At 35.5% G+C, this 19,048-nt stretch overlaps 1 protein-coding gene across 1 annotated transcript in view; it reads right to left on the bottom strand.

The window, feature by feature from the left end:
• Positions 1-649: 649 nt before the first annotated feature.
• LOC121372739 (eIF-2-alpha kinase GCN2-like) overlaps positions 650-19,048 on the bottom strand; it is a 54,175-nt gene continuing 35,776 nt past the window's right edge. The window contains exons 27-40 of the mRNA XM_041499222.1: positions 18,766-18,832; positions 18,027-18,143; positions 17,225-17,395; positions 16,786-16,866; positions 16,206-16,343; positions 15,446-15,553; positions 14,458-14,586; positions 13,744-13,830; positions 10,875-10,957; positions 10,325-10,496; positions 9,524-9,634; positions 9,179-9,231; positions 7,684-7,752; positions 650-6,022 (exon numbers count right to left, since the gene is read on the bottom strand). Of these exons, the coding sequence (XP_041355156.1) occupies positions 5,965-6,022; positions 7,684-7,752; positions 9,179-9,231; positions 9,524-9,634; positions 10,325-10,496; positions 10,875-10,957; positions 13,744-13,830; positions 14,458-14,586; positions 15,446-15,553; positions 16,206-16,343; positions 16,786-16,866; positions 17,225-17,395; positions 18,027-18,143; positions 18,766-18,832 (1,444 nt within the window). The 3' untranslated portion in view covers positions 650-5,964. The remainder of the gene's footprint in view (positions 6,023-7,683; positions 7,753-9,178; positions 9,232-9,523; positions 9,635-10,324; positions 10,497-10,874; positions 10,958-13,743; positions 13,831-14,457; positions 14,587-15,445; positions 15,554-16,205; positions 16,344-16,785; positions 16,867-17,224; positions 17,396-18,026; positions 18,144-18,765; positions 18,833-19,048) is intronic.

Below are 19,048 nucleotides of genomic sequence, written 5' to 3'. Positions count from 1 at the left end.
AAATCTCATTGTTCATGCATTTGACGAGTGCCAGGGCTAACACTATTATTTTTATGGGTTCTAGCAAGATCCTGAGAAAGAAATGTCAAGTGATAACGTTGTTTTTCAACTGCATTAACTAGAAAATTTTAATACGCTTGATGTTACATTATTAACAAAACTACTGGTGCCCACATCAAACAAGTGAGAAACATCAATGTCATGGATATGCAATCCTGCTCGAGAATCTTTTCCACAAATGACATTCTCTTGACCATGTGTTGAAAGTTAAAAATTTGTTTTGTTAACGATACCACTAGAGCACATTGATTTATTAATCATCAGTTATTGGGTATCAAACATTTGGTAGTGTTTGGAAACCTAGTACATTTTTCCATTAGCAGCATGGGATTTTACATATATCCTTTCATATACCAGTTGTGGTGCACTATTTTGGGAGGCGGGGAGGTCCCCACTAAGAGAATGGATCATCTGAAGTGGTTGGATACTAAAATGCAAGCATCTCAGCTGAGTAGTGCCATCACCTGAGCTAGATCCTGCAACCCAGGTGTTGAAATACCTTGTATATCAATTACACTGAGGTGTACTATTTGTCTTTCTTTCAATTGGCAACATGCTTGAATAACCCCACTAAATAATCAACAAAGAATGTTTATTAAAATATTTATTACAAAATATACATACATAAACAGTTGAAGGTAAATTTTGAATTCTGTTCAGTAGGTCTATCCAGTTCTAACACCAGATAAAACTAGATGCTCAGTTGCACTGTTTTTATATATTCATAATTGTCTAACAAAAATAACAATAATCATTTTGTTCAGTCGTGTATAGCATTGATTATATTATTACGGTAGATCAATATTAATAACATAATCAAATAACCCCACAACCTGATACATCTTTGGTCCTACAACAATGTATAATGTAAGTAATTGGTGTATTTCTGATCCTAGAAACAACTAAAATAATTGCAAAGCACCAACAAAATTTTCCTGCACTCTAATGTAGTTTCAAAAATACACTATATAGCACTGTACATGAAACTTTATCACAAACTTTAGAATAACTGATCCAGTAGCCCGAAACTCGTAACTTCTACGTACCAAACACTCTTTCATGAAATTAACCAACAGGTTTAGCCAAGTATTCTAAAATTGCATAATTCTGGTCAATACCACTCTCCCCGCTTTTCCCCATCATGATGTAATTTGTCCAATATTATTGGATTTTCTCTTTAAATAAATTTGTTATTTGGTTTGGTATCAAGTAATAAATACTTGACAGAAAATCATTTGTTAAAGACTGGCTGCATTATATTCCATAACTTTACTGTCTGTAAATAACTGTGACGAAATTAAAAATTTACAACTTTATTGTCATTTTATATTTAATATTACAGCGAACCTCTGCTATTACGACCACTTATTAAATGGTTTTATTTGGGGAGATCCTAGTATCGGATAAACAATGAACTATCAAGCCTGTTTTAATGATGTTTGTGAGTTTGTCCCTTATTTCCTTAAAGGAATGATCAGGCAAGGCTTTTGGACTCCGACTGGTGTGCATATTCAACAATATTTACTGCACATTATTGCTTAAAATATTGGTATATTTAATTAATAAACCAGTAATAATACGAGTTAACTAAACAGTGTGGGGAGAGTTGACCTGCTCCCCATCCTATACTCATAACATTTTGAAATGTATCCTGTGATAACGTCCTCTTTCTCCCTCTTCCCCCCCCCCCCCCCCCCGACCCCCACACTGAGCATTACATAATTGTTAAATGGCCCTGTACCTTTCTGAAAGGGAAAGAAAAAGTAAAAGATAATAAAGATATAAGGATATAATTTTTAAAAATATTAAATGATGAACATGGTATGTGGAACGAAGAATCCAGTAAAAATACCATTGGTACGATTTACTTGCATATGATATCATTGTAGTATTTTAACAAAGAAAAAATTATAGTGTGAGACATGACAACAGTTATCAGTATGTGTATTCCTGCTGGATGTAACCAAATTGAGCAGAATGTCATCATTGCTATGGCAGCCTATTAATTGCTTTCGTCACTAGCATCATACATAAAAGGGAATTCCTGGAATTAGCATTTTTTTCGAGGAAACTATAGACGTTTTATACTACAACAGTATTTATTCCATCCAGTATGGATTATGGAAGGAAATGTTTTATTTAACGACGCACTCAACACATTCCAGTATGGATTACTACCTGGAGCTATCAGCCATCGTGCATTCCACATACCATGTGCATATACACAAATAAAGGAAAATAACTAAGAGCAATCTATACTAATTTCAGCTGTCTTCATTCTTACCTTATGAACTATCTGTTCAATATGTCACCTAACAGAAATGACTGACATAATATTACAAATAAATCAGAATTGTACTAAAATTCTGATTGTCACACATCAGGCAAACCTGGAAGTAATGTTTGTAAACAAACTAAAGATCTTATTATCTAAGTATAACAATGTCAAGTAGGAACTAAAAATGGTGAACACATGAAATGATGAAGTTACAAGCAAAACAAATGACATAAAAACATTTATTTTATCTCAAAAACAGTAAAAAACCCAAACACTTTGGCATTGTAAATAAAGCAGAAATTAGTGAAACTGAAAGCCAAACTTAAATGCTGTTAGATTAAAATCGTATCTTAAAATCTACCACTGCTTATTCTTGTTGCATGGTGATCTACTGAATGATCAGAGAATGTAAAATACTTTAGGGTTTATGGCCCATTTCTAATTACACATACTGAAGACCTGTTAAATGGCACAAGTTACATCTTCACTGTTTTAACAAATTGTCAAAAATGGACTAGATCCCCATCTCAGAATACATGAAAGTAGTCCATTTTCTTTTTGACACTGTTCATTATGCATGAAAGCAAGCAAATTTTAAAAGCAAAGACTTTTGATCATAGATTTGTGTGAAATTAATCAAGTTATTAATTTTTTTTTTTTTTTATCTTGTTCACTAGTTTCATATATATCATAAATTTTAATAACCAATCCAACCAATGATTTTTTTCATGCTGATATTGTTAAACACACATACTCGCTGATTAATTGATTGATTGATTGAAGTTTGGTCCTATTCATGTAAGTTCTTCAGTAATCTCAAACAGCACTCATTAAAATGATGTCATGTGTGAAATAATAAAACATTTATTGGCAACTCAATTGGCCAGTAAATATTCTCCAATGAGGCCTTAATAACAACTGTACCATAAATTATACAATTCAACTCACCTGCAATCAGGTTGGCAAGAATATTTTGTTAACTATAATATGAACTTGCATTTTCAACCAACACATCAACCCAATGGAGACAACATCAGTTCAGACAGTGCGAAAATGACTAGTGCACTATAATGCTATCACAGAGATGGTTTTAATCTCTAACACAAACTTGGTATCTTTATTAACTCTCTAAACCAAGTTTCACCATTATTATATAACACCTATTAGTCACCAATTAAAACTGTAATGAGACATCTTCTCTCGCCATCTAAGTCATAATTACTGGCAGTCACCTAATAAGAGACCGACATTATCTCGATTTATCTCGATTTTTGTCCAGTTCAACTATATAAAACTTGAGTCGGTTTATACATCATACAAACCTTTTTGTACCAGATATTGAGGGGGTAAACTAAGTGGTCAGCTTATCCACAGAGTCGGCTAATGCACAGTGATATGCGGTAGTCACTATTAAAAAATATGCTGAGATATATTCTCTCACTCTCTAAGTCATAATTACAATCAGTCACTTAATAGTGACTATTAAAAACGGCTGAGATATCTTCTCTCATTCTCTCCAAGTCATAATTACCAGCAGTCACTTAATAATCACTATTAAAAATGGCTGAGATATCTTCTCTCACTCTCTAAGTCATAATTACTGTCACCTAATAGTCACTATCAAAAACTATCTTCTCTCACTCTTTAAAGTCATAAATACTGTCAGTCGCCCAATAGTCACTATCAAAAACCGATGAGGATACCTTTTTTCACCTTCTAAGACAGAATTACCATCAGTCACCTAATAGTCACTATTAAAAACTGTGCTAAGATATCTTCTCTCACTCTCTGTCACAATGACAGTATGTTAGACCCCTCTGATAATAGTTGCTGATTAAAAACTACAATGGCTTATCTTCTCTCACCTTCCAAAGAAGTCAAAATTATCGTTAGACACCCAATACTCGCTGATTATCAATGTGCTGGGGTGTCTTCTGCTTTTTAGACCCAGTATCACAATCACCGTTGTTAGATGTTTACTATTTGCTAACAATGTACTGGAGAGTGCTCTCTAGATCTAGTGTCGCAATTACCTTATGGTAAACACCTAACATTGCTGATTATCAACTTCTCTCTCTCTTTTGATCAGGTGTTACAATTACCACATGTAAAACACCTAACATCTGTTGATTAAATAATGTGCTAGGGTGTTTTCTCTAGACCTAGTGTCACAGATACTATGTTAGACACCTGATAGCTGCTGATAAAACAATTTGCTGGGCTGTCTTCTCTAGTCAGTGTCACAATTTCTATGCTAGACACCTGATTACTGCTCATAAAACAATGTGCTGGGGTGTCTTCTCTAGTCAGTGTCACAATTTCTATGTTAGACACCTGATAGCTGCTCGGGGTGTCTTCTCTATACAGTGTCACCGTTACTATGTTAGACACCTGATTACTGCTCATAAAACAATGTGCTGGGGTGTCTTCTTTAGTCAGAGTCACAATTTCTATGTTAGACACCTGACAGCTGCTCGGGGTGTCTTCTCTATACACAGTGTCACTGTTACTATGTTAGACACCTGATTACTGCTGATAAAACAATGTGCTGGGGTGTATTCTCTAGTCAGTCACAGTTACTATGTTAGACACCTTATTACTGCTCATAAAACAATGTGCTGGGGTGTCTTCTCTAGTCAGTCACAGTTACTATGTTAGACACCTGGTTACTGCTCATAAAACAATGTGCTGGGGTGTCTTCTCTAGTCAGTCACAGTTACTATGTTAGACACCTGGTTACTGCTCATAAAACAATGTGTTGGGGTGTCTTCTCTAGTCAGTCACAGTTACTATGTTAGACACCTGGTTACTGCTCATAAAACAATGTGCTGGGGTGTCTTCTCTAGTCAGTCAGTTACTATGTTAGACACCTGATTACTGCTCATAAAACAATGTGCTGGGGTGTCTTCTCTAGTCAGTCAGTTACTATGTTAGACACCTGGTTACTGCTCATAAAACAATGTGCTGGGGTGTCTTCTCTAGTCAGTCACAGTTACTATGTTAGACACCCGATTACTGCTGATAAAACAATGTGCTGGGGTGTCTTCTCTAGTCAGTGTCACAGTTACTATGTTAGACACCTGATTACTGCTCATAAAACAATGTGCTGGGGTGTCTTCTCTAGTCAGTGTCACAGTTACTATGTTAGACACCTGGTTACTGCTCATCAAACAATGTGCTGGGGTGTCTTCTCTAGTCAGTCACAGTTACTATGTTAGACACCTGGTTACTGCTCATAAAACAATGTGCTGGGGTGTCTTCTCTAGTCAGTCACAGTTACTATGTTAGACACCTGATTACTGCTCATAAAACAATGTGTTGGGGTGTCTTCTCTAGTCAGTCACAGTTACTATGTTAGACACCTGGTTACTGCTCATAAAACAATGTGTTGGGGTGTCTTCTCTAGTCAGTCACAGTTACTATGTTAGACATCTGGTTACTGCTCATAAAACAATGTGCTGGGGTGTCTTCTCTATACACAGCATCACGGTTACTGCCTGCCAGACATCTCTAAGCCACTGATTAGACAGTGTGCTTGGATGAAGATGACTTTTCTCTACCATGGACAACACTGTTATTTTAGTCTTGGTGAATTGTCACTCCATGGAATGCATTCTTTGTAGCAGTCAGGTTAGCAGTCGGATACTGTCATCCTTTGAGCCATATAAAATTAGGAATGGAGATCTGAAAGAAATGAAAACAGATAAATTATACAGTAGGCTCAATGCAAGCTAATGTGTGTGTAGATAATGTTTGTTTTTTAATGTCTGTAATAAAATCTATCCAAGTGGCATAATGGCAGTTTCCTTTCAAAATGTAAAGATTGTAACTTGAACCATATGCAACAAATTACAGCTAAAATATTTCATTTAGTAATAGTTAAATAATTTTACTGGAGAATATAAAGATGATGATGAACAGGTTAACCATGTGACATCACAGTTATTGTGTACACATTTTGAATCCATAATACTTTGATAACCAATAGTTGCTGTTTTGATGGATACATACATGTATGTACATTTTTCAGTTTTCTTTCTATTTTAATCCAACGAGTGACAATACATCACAAATATGATATTCTCATGTTAATTTTTCAAAGATTATGTATAACATCAACTAATTTGGAGTTATTTTTCACACATAAATGTAAAAGTAATGTGCTTTGGCTCTTAAGATTTGGAGTTATTTTTCACACATAAATGTAAAAGTAATGTGTTTTGGCTCTTACAGATTTGGAGTTGATTTTCACACATAAATGTAAAAGTAATGTATTTTGGCTCTTACAGATTTGAGAATGCACCTTTAAACACTATATAAGCAGAATATATTGTCAAATTATTTTGGTTTTAAATGGTGCTAACAAAAGTTTGATTATATTATAGGAATTAGAGCCCTGATATTTTATATTTATATACACACTAATACAATCGACTCTCTTTATAACGGCCATGTTGGTGCTATACAGGTCTTGCTGTTATATCAAATTTGCTGTTGTAATGATCATGAAGAGTAAATCCCTTAGTTTGGCAAATAATTGTTAATTTTGTTGAATATGCACATGCTGTATTATATTTATTAATGTTCTGACACAGAAACAAAACTAAACAACAAAATTATATATTTTATATATATGTAACAATACAGTTTGCTTTCACAACAATCCAAATAACACATACTGTAACATAATTTCTGACACAATGTCTCCAACTGTTGATGTGCTTAGAATCTTTCCCCATTCTTGCTGATATGGCTAGCAATTTCATCCTGTGTGTGTTTAGGGTGACTTTCTTTAAAATTGGTTATTAGTTTTTCACTCATCAAAATTTCTGTACGGTGAAATCAAAACTAGTCGGTATTCGTATTTCTCAAACTGTCCTTTAACAAGAATTGACAAGAGTAGTTCAACTCAGACAACATAATGTGAGATGTTTGTATTACTTTGCCACCCTGGTCCCAAGACATTAGTGTTAAACAACAGACACTGTAATCACTGCATGCAACAGACATGCATGATCAACCGCAACTAAATTGTCTATGGCCCGAAAATGGTGTTCAGAGTTGCAGCTATTTGACAAAACAACTTTACTAATTACAGATATACACCAGTAAATCTGTGTGCCATAATAAAGAACAAACAATGCATTGGAAATACACCTTTGTTACCAACAATTACTGCCAGTACCGGAAGTTGAATATTTTGTTGTAATGATCAAAATAAAACAGATGCACATTTGTTCCCAGGAAAAGTGTGCCGGAACCCAAATATTTTGTAATAATTATTACCGCTATAACAAGAGTTGACTGTACATAGGCTTGGGTTTTTTTTAAATAATTACACTTACTTTTTCTCAAACTTGTATTCATGAATACGATCAGTTATGAGTGTCAAATATTTCCTGTGACGTGCCAATCTACAAAATAGAAATTGTACTGCACATAATGCTACATCATTTATATAAAAATGTCCCAATCCACTTCATTAATGACAAAGATAATGTTAAAATCAACATACAGGAACATATGTTACAATGGTTGCAAACTCAGGATAGTCCACTTAAACGGCTCCCCATAATCTGTTAGGGGAGCAAGCAACATATGTTACAATGGTCGCAAACTCAGGATAGTCCACTTAAACGGCTCCCCATAATCTGTTAGGGGAGCAAGCAACATACAGGAACATATGTTACAATGGTTGCAAACTCAAGATAGTCCACTTAAATGGCTCCCCATAATCTCTGTTAGGGGAGCAAGCAACATACAGGAACATATGTTACAATGGTTGCAAACTCAGGATAGTCCACTTAAACGGCTCCCCATAATCTCAGTTAGGGGAGCAAGCAACATACAGGAACATATGTTACAATGGTTTCAAACTCAGGATAGTCCACTTAAATGGCTCCCCATAATCTCTGTTAGGGGAGCAAGCAAAATACAGGAACATATGTTACAATGGTCGCAAACTCGGGATAGTCCACTTAAACGGCTCCCCATAATCTCAGTTAGGGGAGCAAGCAACATACAGGAACATATGTTACAATGGTTGCAAACTCAGGATAGTCCACTTAAAGGGCTCCCCATAATCTCAGTTAGGGGAGCAAGCAAAATACAGGAACATATGTTACAATGGTCGCAAACTCAGGATAGTCCACTTAAACGGCTCCCCATAATCTCAGTTAGGGGAGCAAGCAACATACAGGAACATATGTTACAATGGTTGCAAACTCAGGATAGTCCACTTAAACGGCTCCCCATAATCTCAGTTAGGGGAGCAAGCAAAATACAGGAACATATGTTACAATGGTTGCAAACTCAGGATAGTCCACTTAAACGGCTCCCCATTATCTCAGTTAGGGGAGCAAGCAACATACAGGAACATATGTTACAATGGTCGCAAACTCAGGATAGTCCACTTAAACAGCTCCCCATAATCTCAGTTAGGGGAGCAAGCAAAATACAGGAACATATGTTACAATGGTTGCAAACTCAGGATAGTCCACTTAAACGGCTCCCCATAATCTCAGTTAGGGGAGCAAGCAACATACAGGAACATATGTTACAATGGTTGCAAACTCAGGATAGTCCACTTAAACGGCTCCCCATAATCTCAGTTAGGGGAGCAAGCAATTACTCCTCTCAATTATTTTTATATCAAGGTCTGGAGCAAAATTAAAAAATTATTTCTTAAAAAAACAAGCAATGGGGTCAATTTTACGAGTCAATACATTTATTAATGCTAGCCGTATTAATATCATATATGTGTATATTTTATTTACAAAAGAGTTTGAAATATCTATAACCCTGATATGTACCTGAATTGATACTTGTAAACAAACATACCTTTCAACAATGCCAGCAATACTTGCATCAAATTCTGCTTCTGTCCCATCCAACTTTTAAAAAAGAGAGCAGTAAAACAAACTGGTAACAGTCATCTTGTTAAAAAAGACCATATTATGAAAAACAAAATAGTAAACAAAAAGTATTTGAATATACTAGGAAAAGATCAGAGAAGAAGTTAAATCAATGATATCTAGAATACTGGGTAAATTCTTTTTTAAATCTTACTTTTTAAACATCTTACAAAAGGTCTCTTTTAATATAGTAACATACCATTAAAAAATAGAACAACAAACATAGAGAAAACTCTAATCACAATAGAGAATTTTAGCAACTAACTCTCACCTCTAGATACGCAGAAATGATCTTTAAAGCTGAAAGGTTTAGATCTGTTGCTATGACATCTACAGACTTTGCTGGTAACCATGGCAGTGCTGATAATGTTTTGCCAACAATCTTGAAAAGAAGTAACGACATTCGTAAAACCCAACAAATACAGAAGATAGTCCTGCTAAAGCAATACATGTCCCCTACCGGGCCCAAACCATATTCGTATTTCCAACGTTCAAGGGCCATAACTCTGTAAACAAATTGGTAAATTATCATGAAAGTCAAACTGGAAAATAATTTTTTTATCTCCTAAGTTCAAGGGCCATACCTCTGTCAATAGTGGGTAAATTGCCATGAACGTCAAAACTTGATTTGTAATGGTACATGATAAAGCTATACACCACATTTCAGCTCAATATCTAAAGGCATTATGAAAAAAACCCATCTGGAAAACTATATGTGGGACAGACGGATGGATGGACGGACGGACGGACAGGACACACAGCGAGGACGATGGAGATGAAACCTATAGTCCCCTATGGTTGGACCGGTAGGAGACTAATAATATTCCATTGTGGTTTACTCAAATTGTTTTCCAGCAGAGTCTTGACGTATTAGTCATTCTAACCTTCACAAGATAAAGCCGATATCTTAAGACAGTAACCAATTATCATCAATTTACTGCCCTCCCATCCCAATTATTTTAGGCTGAGTATGGCACATACTGTTTATGCCAATGTCCAATATCCCTGTTTTGCATTACCCTATATATACAAAAATAATTACCATAAATGTGTGCATAAATGGTCACTTTACCTGTGACTCGAACTTTTTGCGTGCATTCAATCCAAGCTTTCTTTCCTGCATTACAAAGATGAAGTTGAAAGTCATGTTTCCATAGTTACTGTTATAGACTGGTGCCAAGTCTGTGCTGGATGAGGTGCCTTTACGATCTGTTCCCTGCACAGAGTCACCTGCGGCTGTCTCCCTGTCACAAAAAATATTACATTAGTCATCTTAAAAATAAAATGCACTACTGAAGCGCGTAATGTTTAGTAACTCTACTGTTTATTTTGTATACTAGTATAAAATTAAAAATTTTCCATGAAAACTTATTAATAACAAGCTTATTTTGCACTAATAGTTGAAATTATTATTATTTTATTATTATTATGATTTAATGAGAAAATAATCAAGTCTCCATCCTGTTAAAACTCTTGCCTCTTTCAAAGTTTGAGAGAGAAATGACTTCGCCATATAATTTGGACCTTGCTTGAGGCCTGCAGATATTTACTTTTGTAACTACAGTACAGCAAATATATAATTTAGTTTTAAGAAAGTAATATTTTGTTATTTTCATGCTAACATTCTAGACGTGTTCAACTTCTGTTGGAGAAATTCTACCAGTTCTGTCATCTGAACTTTCTTTTCTTTGTCCATCGATCGAACCTGAAAACACAAAGTTTTTAGCATTTAATTTCTTAGGATAAATTTTAATTAAATATAGTGCTATATAGCTTGTGCTGTAAGTCTTCTTAAAACTCAAATCTTCAATGTATTTATAGTATTTAACCATCTACTTGCCGCTACACTGTGATATTCTTTAAAATGCTGTTATTAATCTAGTTCAATGAATAATAATAATAATAATAATAATGAATATAAAACATGTGACTGATTTATTAGTTATATCAAGGCTGTTGATCATGTGGTGAGATAACATAACTGCAGCTTTAACCATTTAACCAATAATAGACAAATGCATTAAATTCTCTTGATATGCATAGGTGATAGGGAAAGAAAAAAAGTGTTTGATTTTACAAAATATAGTTTTTTTGTACAATGTTGCTGAATGACCATGTTTGTTAATGTTCCTGGAAGGGGACAGCATGCCCAAATGCACCCTAAAACAAATTTAAGGCAAGTTGTGGCACGTTGTGCGACAATTGCATGAAATCAGCGTGAAATGGTCAGATTTTGGCGAATACACGTGAAACTCGGGGAAAAGATTAGGGTAATGATGGGTATTTAAAGCTGCAATGCTCGCAATGATGCCTCATTTCCATTTCGACGTAGACGAGTTACAAGATGTCAAGACTAAACCTGCCGAATCGAAACATTGCAATAGGTCGCCTCCAGTTAGGTGAATCGCAGTCAGCAGTCACATGCCACATGAACATCCATCAGAGCACCATTTCACGTCTCTGGGACAGGTATCAGCAGTTTCAATCAGCTGAAGACCGGCCCAAAAGTCGAAGACCTCGCATAACAACTGCAACACAAGATCGCTACATCAGGGTTCTGCACTTGCGTCGCCAAATTGCCACATGGATGCATACCTGGTTTGAGAAGGGTGTCAGCACAAACCATCTGGAAACGACTTCGAGAAGCTGGTTTACAGACTAGGAGACCGTATGTTGGCCCCGTCCTGCGACATCAACATCGACATTTACGTGTTCACTAGTGCACGAATGTACAGGGGTGGAACTTGGGAAACTGGCGGCGAGTATGGTTCAGCGATGAGTCATGTTTCCTTCCTACAGCAACGTGATGGATGACAACGTGTTTTCAGACGCCGCAATGAAGGTTTTGCCAACAACTGTGTCGCCCAAGTTGACAGATTCGGTGGAGCCATCTCATATACTGGCAGAATTGAACTTGTGTTCATACAAGGCAACCTGACAGCTGTACGCTACCAGGATGAATTTCTTCACCGTCACATGCTTCCCATTTTGGATCGACAGAGAGAACTCTTTTAGCAGGACAATGCCAGGCCACATATGGCACGTGTGACAATGGATTTCCTACAGAATGAGAATATTAATGTGCTGCCATGGCCATCAAGATTGCCAGATCTCAAGCCCATTGAACATCTATGGGACAAACTTGACAGACGTGTACACCAGTGTGACCCAGAGCCTCAGACGCTTCTGCAACTGTCACATACACTGCAGGAAGAATGGGCTAGGATTCCACATGCCCAGATTCAGAGACTCATTCAGTCTATGCCAAGGAGATGTCGCGCAGTGATTGCTGCTGCTGGTGGCCACACAAGGTACTGATTTCAGCGTCAAAGTGCAAAGCTGTATGGTGACGAAAATGCCTCCACTGCTGTCAGTCCATAGCAAGAACATTGTCACATAATCATGTCAAATTTGACTGTGATACGATCATAAATAACGAAATTATGCCACTTTGTATTAAAGAGATAATTCCATGAATATTTCGCCTATACATTTCTTTTTTGACAGAGTATACTTAGGACTCTCTTATGCATTATTTTATTTTAGTAGTTGATTGTAGTTAATATTGGGGGGGGGGGGTTCACAGTTAAGGGTCTTTCATAAACAATCAACCATTTTGAATTCCTAATTATTCTATTATACATTTTTTTTTTTTTTTTTTTTTTTTAGTTACACTTAATAATCTATAACAGTGCATGGCATTTCTGTTTTGTTTCAAATAATAATTTTTAAAATCTAGTCATGTAGAATTTATTTTTTAGTGTCCAGTGAGTCACACAACGTATAATTTTAAAATCATATCTGGGGTTGAGCAATTATTATGTTCATCATCAAGTGAAGTGGTCTGAATTCTCACATCCTGACAATTCAGTAGGATGTACAGTGGACCACATATAAACCAGAATTCACTCAAAATGCAGATATTTTTCATTGTCCCTTTTAATATCAGTACACAACAGAACCTCTCTAAACTGGTTACTCCTTAAACAGGACTGTTTGCTTGATCCTGTGGATTTGTGGTTTAGAGGGGACTCACTGTATTTGTAAAAGGTACAAATAAAACCCCAGTATTATCAAAGTTTGTAGTGTGTAAACAAAACGGTCATATCGAGATCCCGACTTGAGCTTCCACAATGTTTAAGACAACTAGGAACAGAGAAAATAATATGCTAAGCAAGATTCTGTAACTTTCATCTGTCCTGGACTACCCAGAGGCCAGGCCCAGGATGGACATGCCCGAAACCTTAGTGGTATAGGGGCATGTTAAAAGGTACTCTCTCTCTCTGTAACTGTCAAAAAAGATATACCACACACTGATTTTAGACGGAAGCTTAAAATAACTGTACCATTGAGACTTGTCATTGATGCTTTTGAACTAACCCAAACAAAAATGGGTTCTAAGCAGAACTCCTATGTTTCTTCAACTAACAGGAAAACTGTGTGAATGTATGTTGTGAATAAGTTGTCAAAACTGGTGTTAGTTATTCATACCTTCACAAAGCCTGTGTCACCATCTTTGAGTATGACAATGTGTGAAATTCCAGCACGCTTGCAGTGGTCCTGAATGTCTTCAAGGTTCTACAAAAGTAAAACAGAGAATGGTATTCAACAATGTCACACGAATGGTATTCAATAATGTCACACGAATGGTATTCAATAATGTCACACGAATGGTATTCAATAATGTCACACACAGAACAGAAAAAACAATGAATGAACTTCTTTTTAATGTTAACATCATGAGAAGGGAAATGGGAGGGCGTTAATGGAGTGATATAGATAATGCGGAATAACAGTGAAAAATGACTGGATAAAATGTTAGCAGACCAAACATTTATGTAATTTGGAACATTCTGGAAGGACAATTAAAAACAAATTAGAGAAAAAAAGAGAGTCACCCTATTTAATACTGCTGAAAAAATAATCTTGACATAAAATCTGAAAAGATGAAAGTCTGAAATATACACCTGCAAATTAATTAAGGACCACCTAGGTTTGACCGTGTGGCTTATAGTTTTCAAGTAATTTAGAGGATAAAAACCACTGAAATTAATTTTCTGTGTACACAGAGGATATTGAAAAAGACTGACACTAAGCAACACTGTCGTTACGTCAATATCTAATGTATTCTAGAGAAAATGGCCTCTTGTGTTCTAGCAATCACATTTGTCATATATCACTGTTAAAATGCTGACATTCACTCACCTGCATCGTGTCAAAGACCATGTCAACTTTCAATCCAGCAGCCCTTAGATCCTTAACCACTGTAAGTCTTTCCTTCATCATTGTTTTGTGGCCAATGGTGCACACGAGAATATCAAATGGACTGGGAGCCTGTAGGGAAGAAAATAAACATTTAAGTCACGGAACCAAATTTCAAAATACATTGTCTGCTTTGAATAAAATATATTTTGAGTTACCTCCAACACCAGGTATAAAAACATTTACTATTTGGTTACTAACAACTTTTTGTTTAAATGTTTAATTTTGACAAATTCAGTGTGTTTTTGATCATAGAAACAAACTGATCAAATCTGTGGATTAGGCCTTAAAGAATAATAACTAGAGTGGGGGCACAATCCCTAGGTGGTGGGGATGGGCACAAGTCAGATTTTTATCTTTATTTATATAGAGTAGAAAAGTAAATTGTCCTCAAGTGAGTGGGGGGGGGGGGGGGGGGGATTCTTATGGGCCTGTGGATCCCTCATCATTAACTGTTATCATTGCACTTCATTCTTCAATATCCCCAAGTTATACTTGCTCAAATAAAGTTAAACATGTTTTATTTTCCATTTTAGTAATAAGACGATGATCGTTTTACCATTGTTTTGTGTTATATTCAACAAAATGCATGAAGACAGTCGATGACAGTGGTAACATACAAATGTACGTGTGTTTGTATTTTGTATTAGTAAATGATATAATCTGGAGACTGTGAATTTATTAAATCTGTAAATGTTTTTTTCTTTCGAATTAGCAAATAATGTTATAAAATGGTGATATGAGATTGTGAGTTTATTAAAATTGTTGTTGTGTTTATATTTTGTATTGGCAGATGATGTTATAATATGGTGAGGCAAGACTGCAGATTTCAAAAAAAAAAAAAATTAAACCAGAAAAAACACCCAACAACAAGCAAAAACATAATAATTTTTCAAGTTTCCTTCTTGTAAAGCAGGACAGCAATACAAACCTCCTTCTCTTCCACCACAGCTGCCACGATCTTCTCCAGTGATAGACTGACACCCACCGCACACTGACAACTTGTGGGAGGGTGGACTGGGGAGTGGAACCTAGATATCTGATAAAACAAAAACAAATTACCATTCCTAGAAGCTTTTTCTGGCAACACTGCCGACTGCCGTCACAAATGTTTTAGGGCTTGGAGTTCAATGTTGAATAGACCGAAGTAAACAGCTCAAGTGAATGACAGGTCGAGATAGCTTTTAGTTCAGATGTTGACATAATGACAAGACTGTATTTATTAATGATGAACATAAATGTTGTCACATATAATTATACCGAGAGAAAACCCCCCCCAAAAAAATTGTAGACCAAATTTCAGTAATTATTGGCATAATAATGTCAGGATTAAATATAAAGAAGCTGCATAGAATTGAATGTCAATAACACAGTTAACTTCCTGAAGGTTTTATTTGCAGTCACGTTTTTCCTGTTTAAATGTTGGTGTAATCCCTTATTGCTGTTCATCAGTGAATAAAGTTAAAGTTTGTTTTGTTTAACGACACCACTAGAGCACATTGATTAACTGATTAATTGCTGTCAAATGTTTGGTAATTCTGAAACATAGTCATCAGAGGAAACCTGCTACAGTTTCCTAATGAAGCAAGGGATCTTTTATATGCACTTTCTCTCAGACAGGAAAGCACATACCACAGCCTTTAATCAGTTGTGGTGCACTGGTTGGAACGAGAACAATAAATAAAACCTACCAACAGATCGTATCTGCCACCCGCGGCCAGGACTTCCACCCCTGTGTGTTTCTTCTTCTTGTACTCACAGACCACTTGGAACACCAGACCACTGGTGTATTGCAGCGGGTTGTAGATGAGACCAAGAGTCAGCAGAATCTGAAACAATCAAAACATCATCATCAGTCAACATTCAGCAACTTGGAAGTACTGTCAAACCTGCATAAACGGACACCATGTAGCTCAGTGGTAAAGCACTCGCTTGATGCGCGGTCGGTTAAGGATCCCCGTCGGTGGGCCCATTGGGCTATTTCTCGATCCAGCCAGTGTGTCACGACTGGTACATCAAAGGTCATGGTATGTGCTATCCTGTATTTGGGATGGTGTATATAAAAGATTCCTTGCTGCTAATCGAAAACATTAGCCCATGAAGTGGCAACAGCAGGTTTCCTCTCTTAATATTTGTGTGGTCCTTAACCATCTGTCCGATGCCATATAACTGTAAATAAAAAAATGTGTTGAGTATGTCGTTAAATAAAACATTCCTTCATTCATGCTACACCTTGGCTAATTTTAAAATTATATTTCCAAGCTGTTTTACCTGTAATTTCAAACCCATTGTTGTAGCATTTGTGATAACAGTTTCCAGTTCATGTAAGGCTTGCTTTGCTAGAGTGCTTGCCTGAAAGTACAAAAAAAAAAAAAAAAAAAATCAAAATTAGGTCATGTTCAAATGTCCTTAGGGTGATAGGAATTTGTAGAGCAGTTTGTAACAAACGTACATCGATTTATTTAAAAATATGTGTCCATCTGTCTGTCTGACCTGACATTGATTCATACATCCAATCATCTGTAGATCCATCCATCTTAAAACAAACAGGACAAAATAAGAAATAAATATCAATTCATATATCTCTACATCTTTATCTATCCATCAATAAATCTGTCCGTCCATCCATCCTTCCACTAACTCATCTATCCACTGAACTGTCTATAGATCTATGACAAAGTAAGAAAGGTATGTGAGTTTATTTACATACCTCTCCCTTGGTCTTGGTTATAATTCGCAGAGTGCTGGCTACTTTGTTGTACTGATCCTCCATTTTAAGTAAGTTAACAAACCAGGCTGACTTCTCTTCTGTGAGGCTAATTCCACACTGAGTTTCCAGTGACTTGACCTGTCTGAACTTGTCCAGACTGAACTTGTCCAACTAAAACACATTAAAACAAAAGTGCTTGTACCTAAAATCTATTTCACTGGAATAACTAATTTCTTCATATTCTTTTATTTACAATTTTCCTAATTATTTTGAAGACAACTTTGTTAATCATACCTGGAAAGAAAAGGCAATGAATATTTCTTTAAAGGGACAGACCCTAGTTTCAGCCCGTGAAAATTAACACTAAGTTTAGTTAATCTACAAACCTGTAACACATTTGGTAAAAGTTAAAATTGAGTGAATCATTAGTCTGTGACTTTGAAATGGTGAAATACCCTCTAAAAATAGACTAAAACTCGACTCCATAACTGTTACTTCTCAGACGCACATGCATTTTTAAAAATATGAAAAATCCATTTTGTGATATTAAAAACACCAGGATGACCAAAAACACTTCGAATGTATGGAAATTGATAATCTAAACAATAAAATCTAAGCAAAGTATGATTTAAGTTATCAAAAACAGTTATAATAGTCAAAAATATGCGTTAGTGTTTAAAACTTAGGGTATGTCTCTTTAACAACATCTCAGCACATTTTTAAACTATGGATATTTGGTGTCTGACATATGGTTATTTCAACAAATGATTGAGAAAAAGAAGGAAAAAAAGTAATGCAATACCTTTGAATTATCTAACAGTAAAAGAACTTGTTCATGTTTCTCCTCTGGAATACCACAGAACAGCAAAATAGCTTTCAACAAAGCAAAGTGGTTGACCCGTATAAAATAGTTCCTTGACTGAAATAAAAATTATAGACATCTCTGAGCATGTTTAAATTTACTATTGTTATTTACATGATATGATACAATTTACATGAAGAAAGCATTGTCTCAAGTAATCTAGTTTTCTGAGTTTTGTCTAAATACAATTTATTTTTATTTTCAAATCTTGATTTTTGAAAATAGTGTTTACAAAAAGATGAGTTGAGTACATCTAGTTATCTGTTTAAACATGATAACTTTATAAGATCTTTAATTATTTCAATCATGAATATGCAAAAGAAAACAGCATCAAACAAAAACTGACTTTTGGTCAAATGAAAATACACTAACATCTACACTAACTTATATCCACCAAAAATTAAATAATAAATTATGGTTTCATGAGCAACAATAAAAAAAAAAGCCAGACACTTTACTTCTAGGGTAAAATTCTGTCTGCTAAACTCCCTAATTATGAGGAAAGCAGTCTCAGTCCCTCTCAACTGTCTGTGCAAAGGACTACACCGAGTTATCAGTTTAACTGAGATTCTCAATTCAGATAGGAAACTGAAGGCAAACACTAAGCTTTTATATAACATAAATGTTTTTAGACTTGAAAAAACAAAAACATATGAAGACATCAGTAACAATAACAAACCTGTAAGGATGAAAACTCTGTGATGACATCCTGAACAACGACCAAAACCTCTGCATCAGGAATCAAGCTGACAAGAAATGAGAAAATATTACCAATCTATTTTATTTTACGACAATCAGTGTAACAGTTAACATACACAGCTTGGACATCATATTTCAAAAATTTCAAGCTAATTTGTAGAGAATTTGATTTCTTGAGTTTGCTCCAGTTAAGATGTTTCCATCTAACATCATTTTTTTCACCATTACAATTAAATATTAAATACGATTTCTTCCTCTGAATA

Source organism: Gigantopelta aegis, chromosome 4, assembly GCF_016097555.1.
Source record: "Gigantopelta aegis isolate Gae_Host chromosome 4, Gae_host_genome, whole genome shotgun sequence".
Classification (NCBI taxonomy): domain Eukaryota; kingdom Metazoa; phylum Mollusca; class Gastropoda; order Neomphalida; family Peltospiridae; genus Gigantopelta; species Gigantopelta aegis.
The sequence above is the reverse complement of the archived record's forward strand: the minus strand, read 5'-3'. Positions and strand labels throughout refer to the sequence as shown.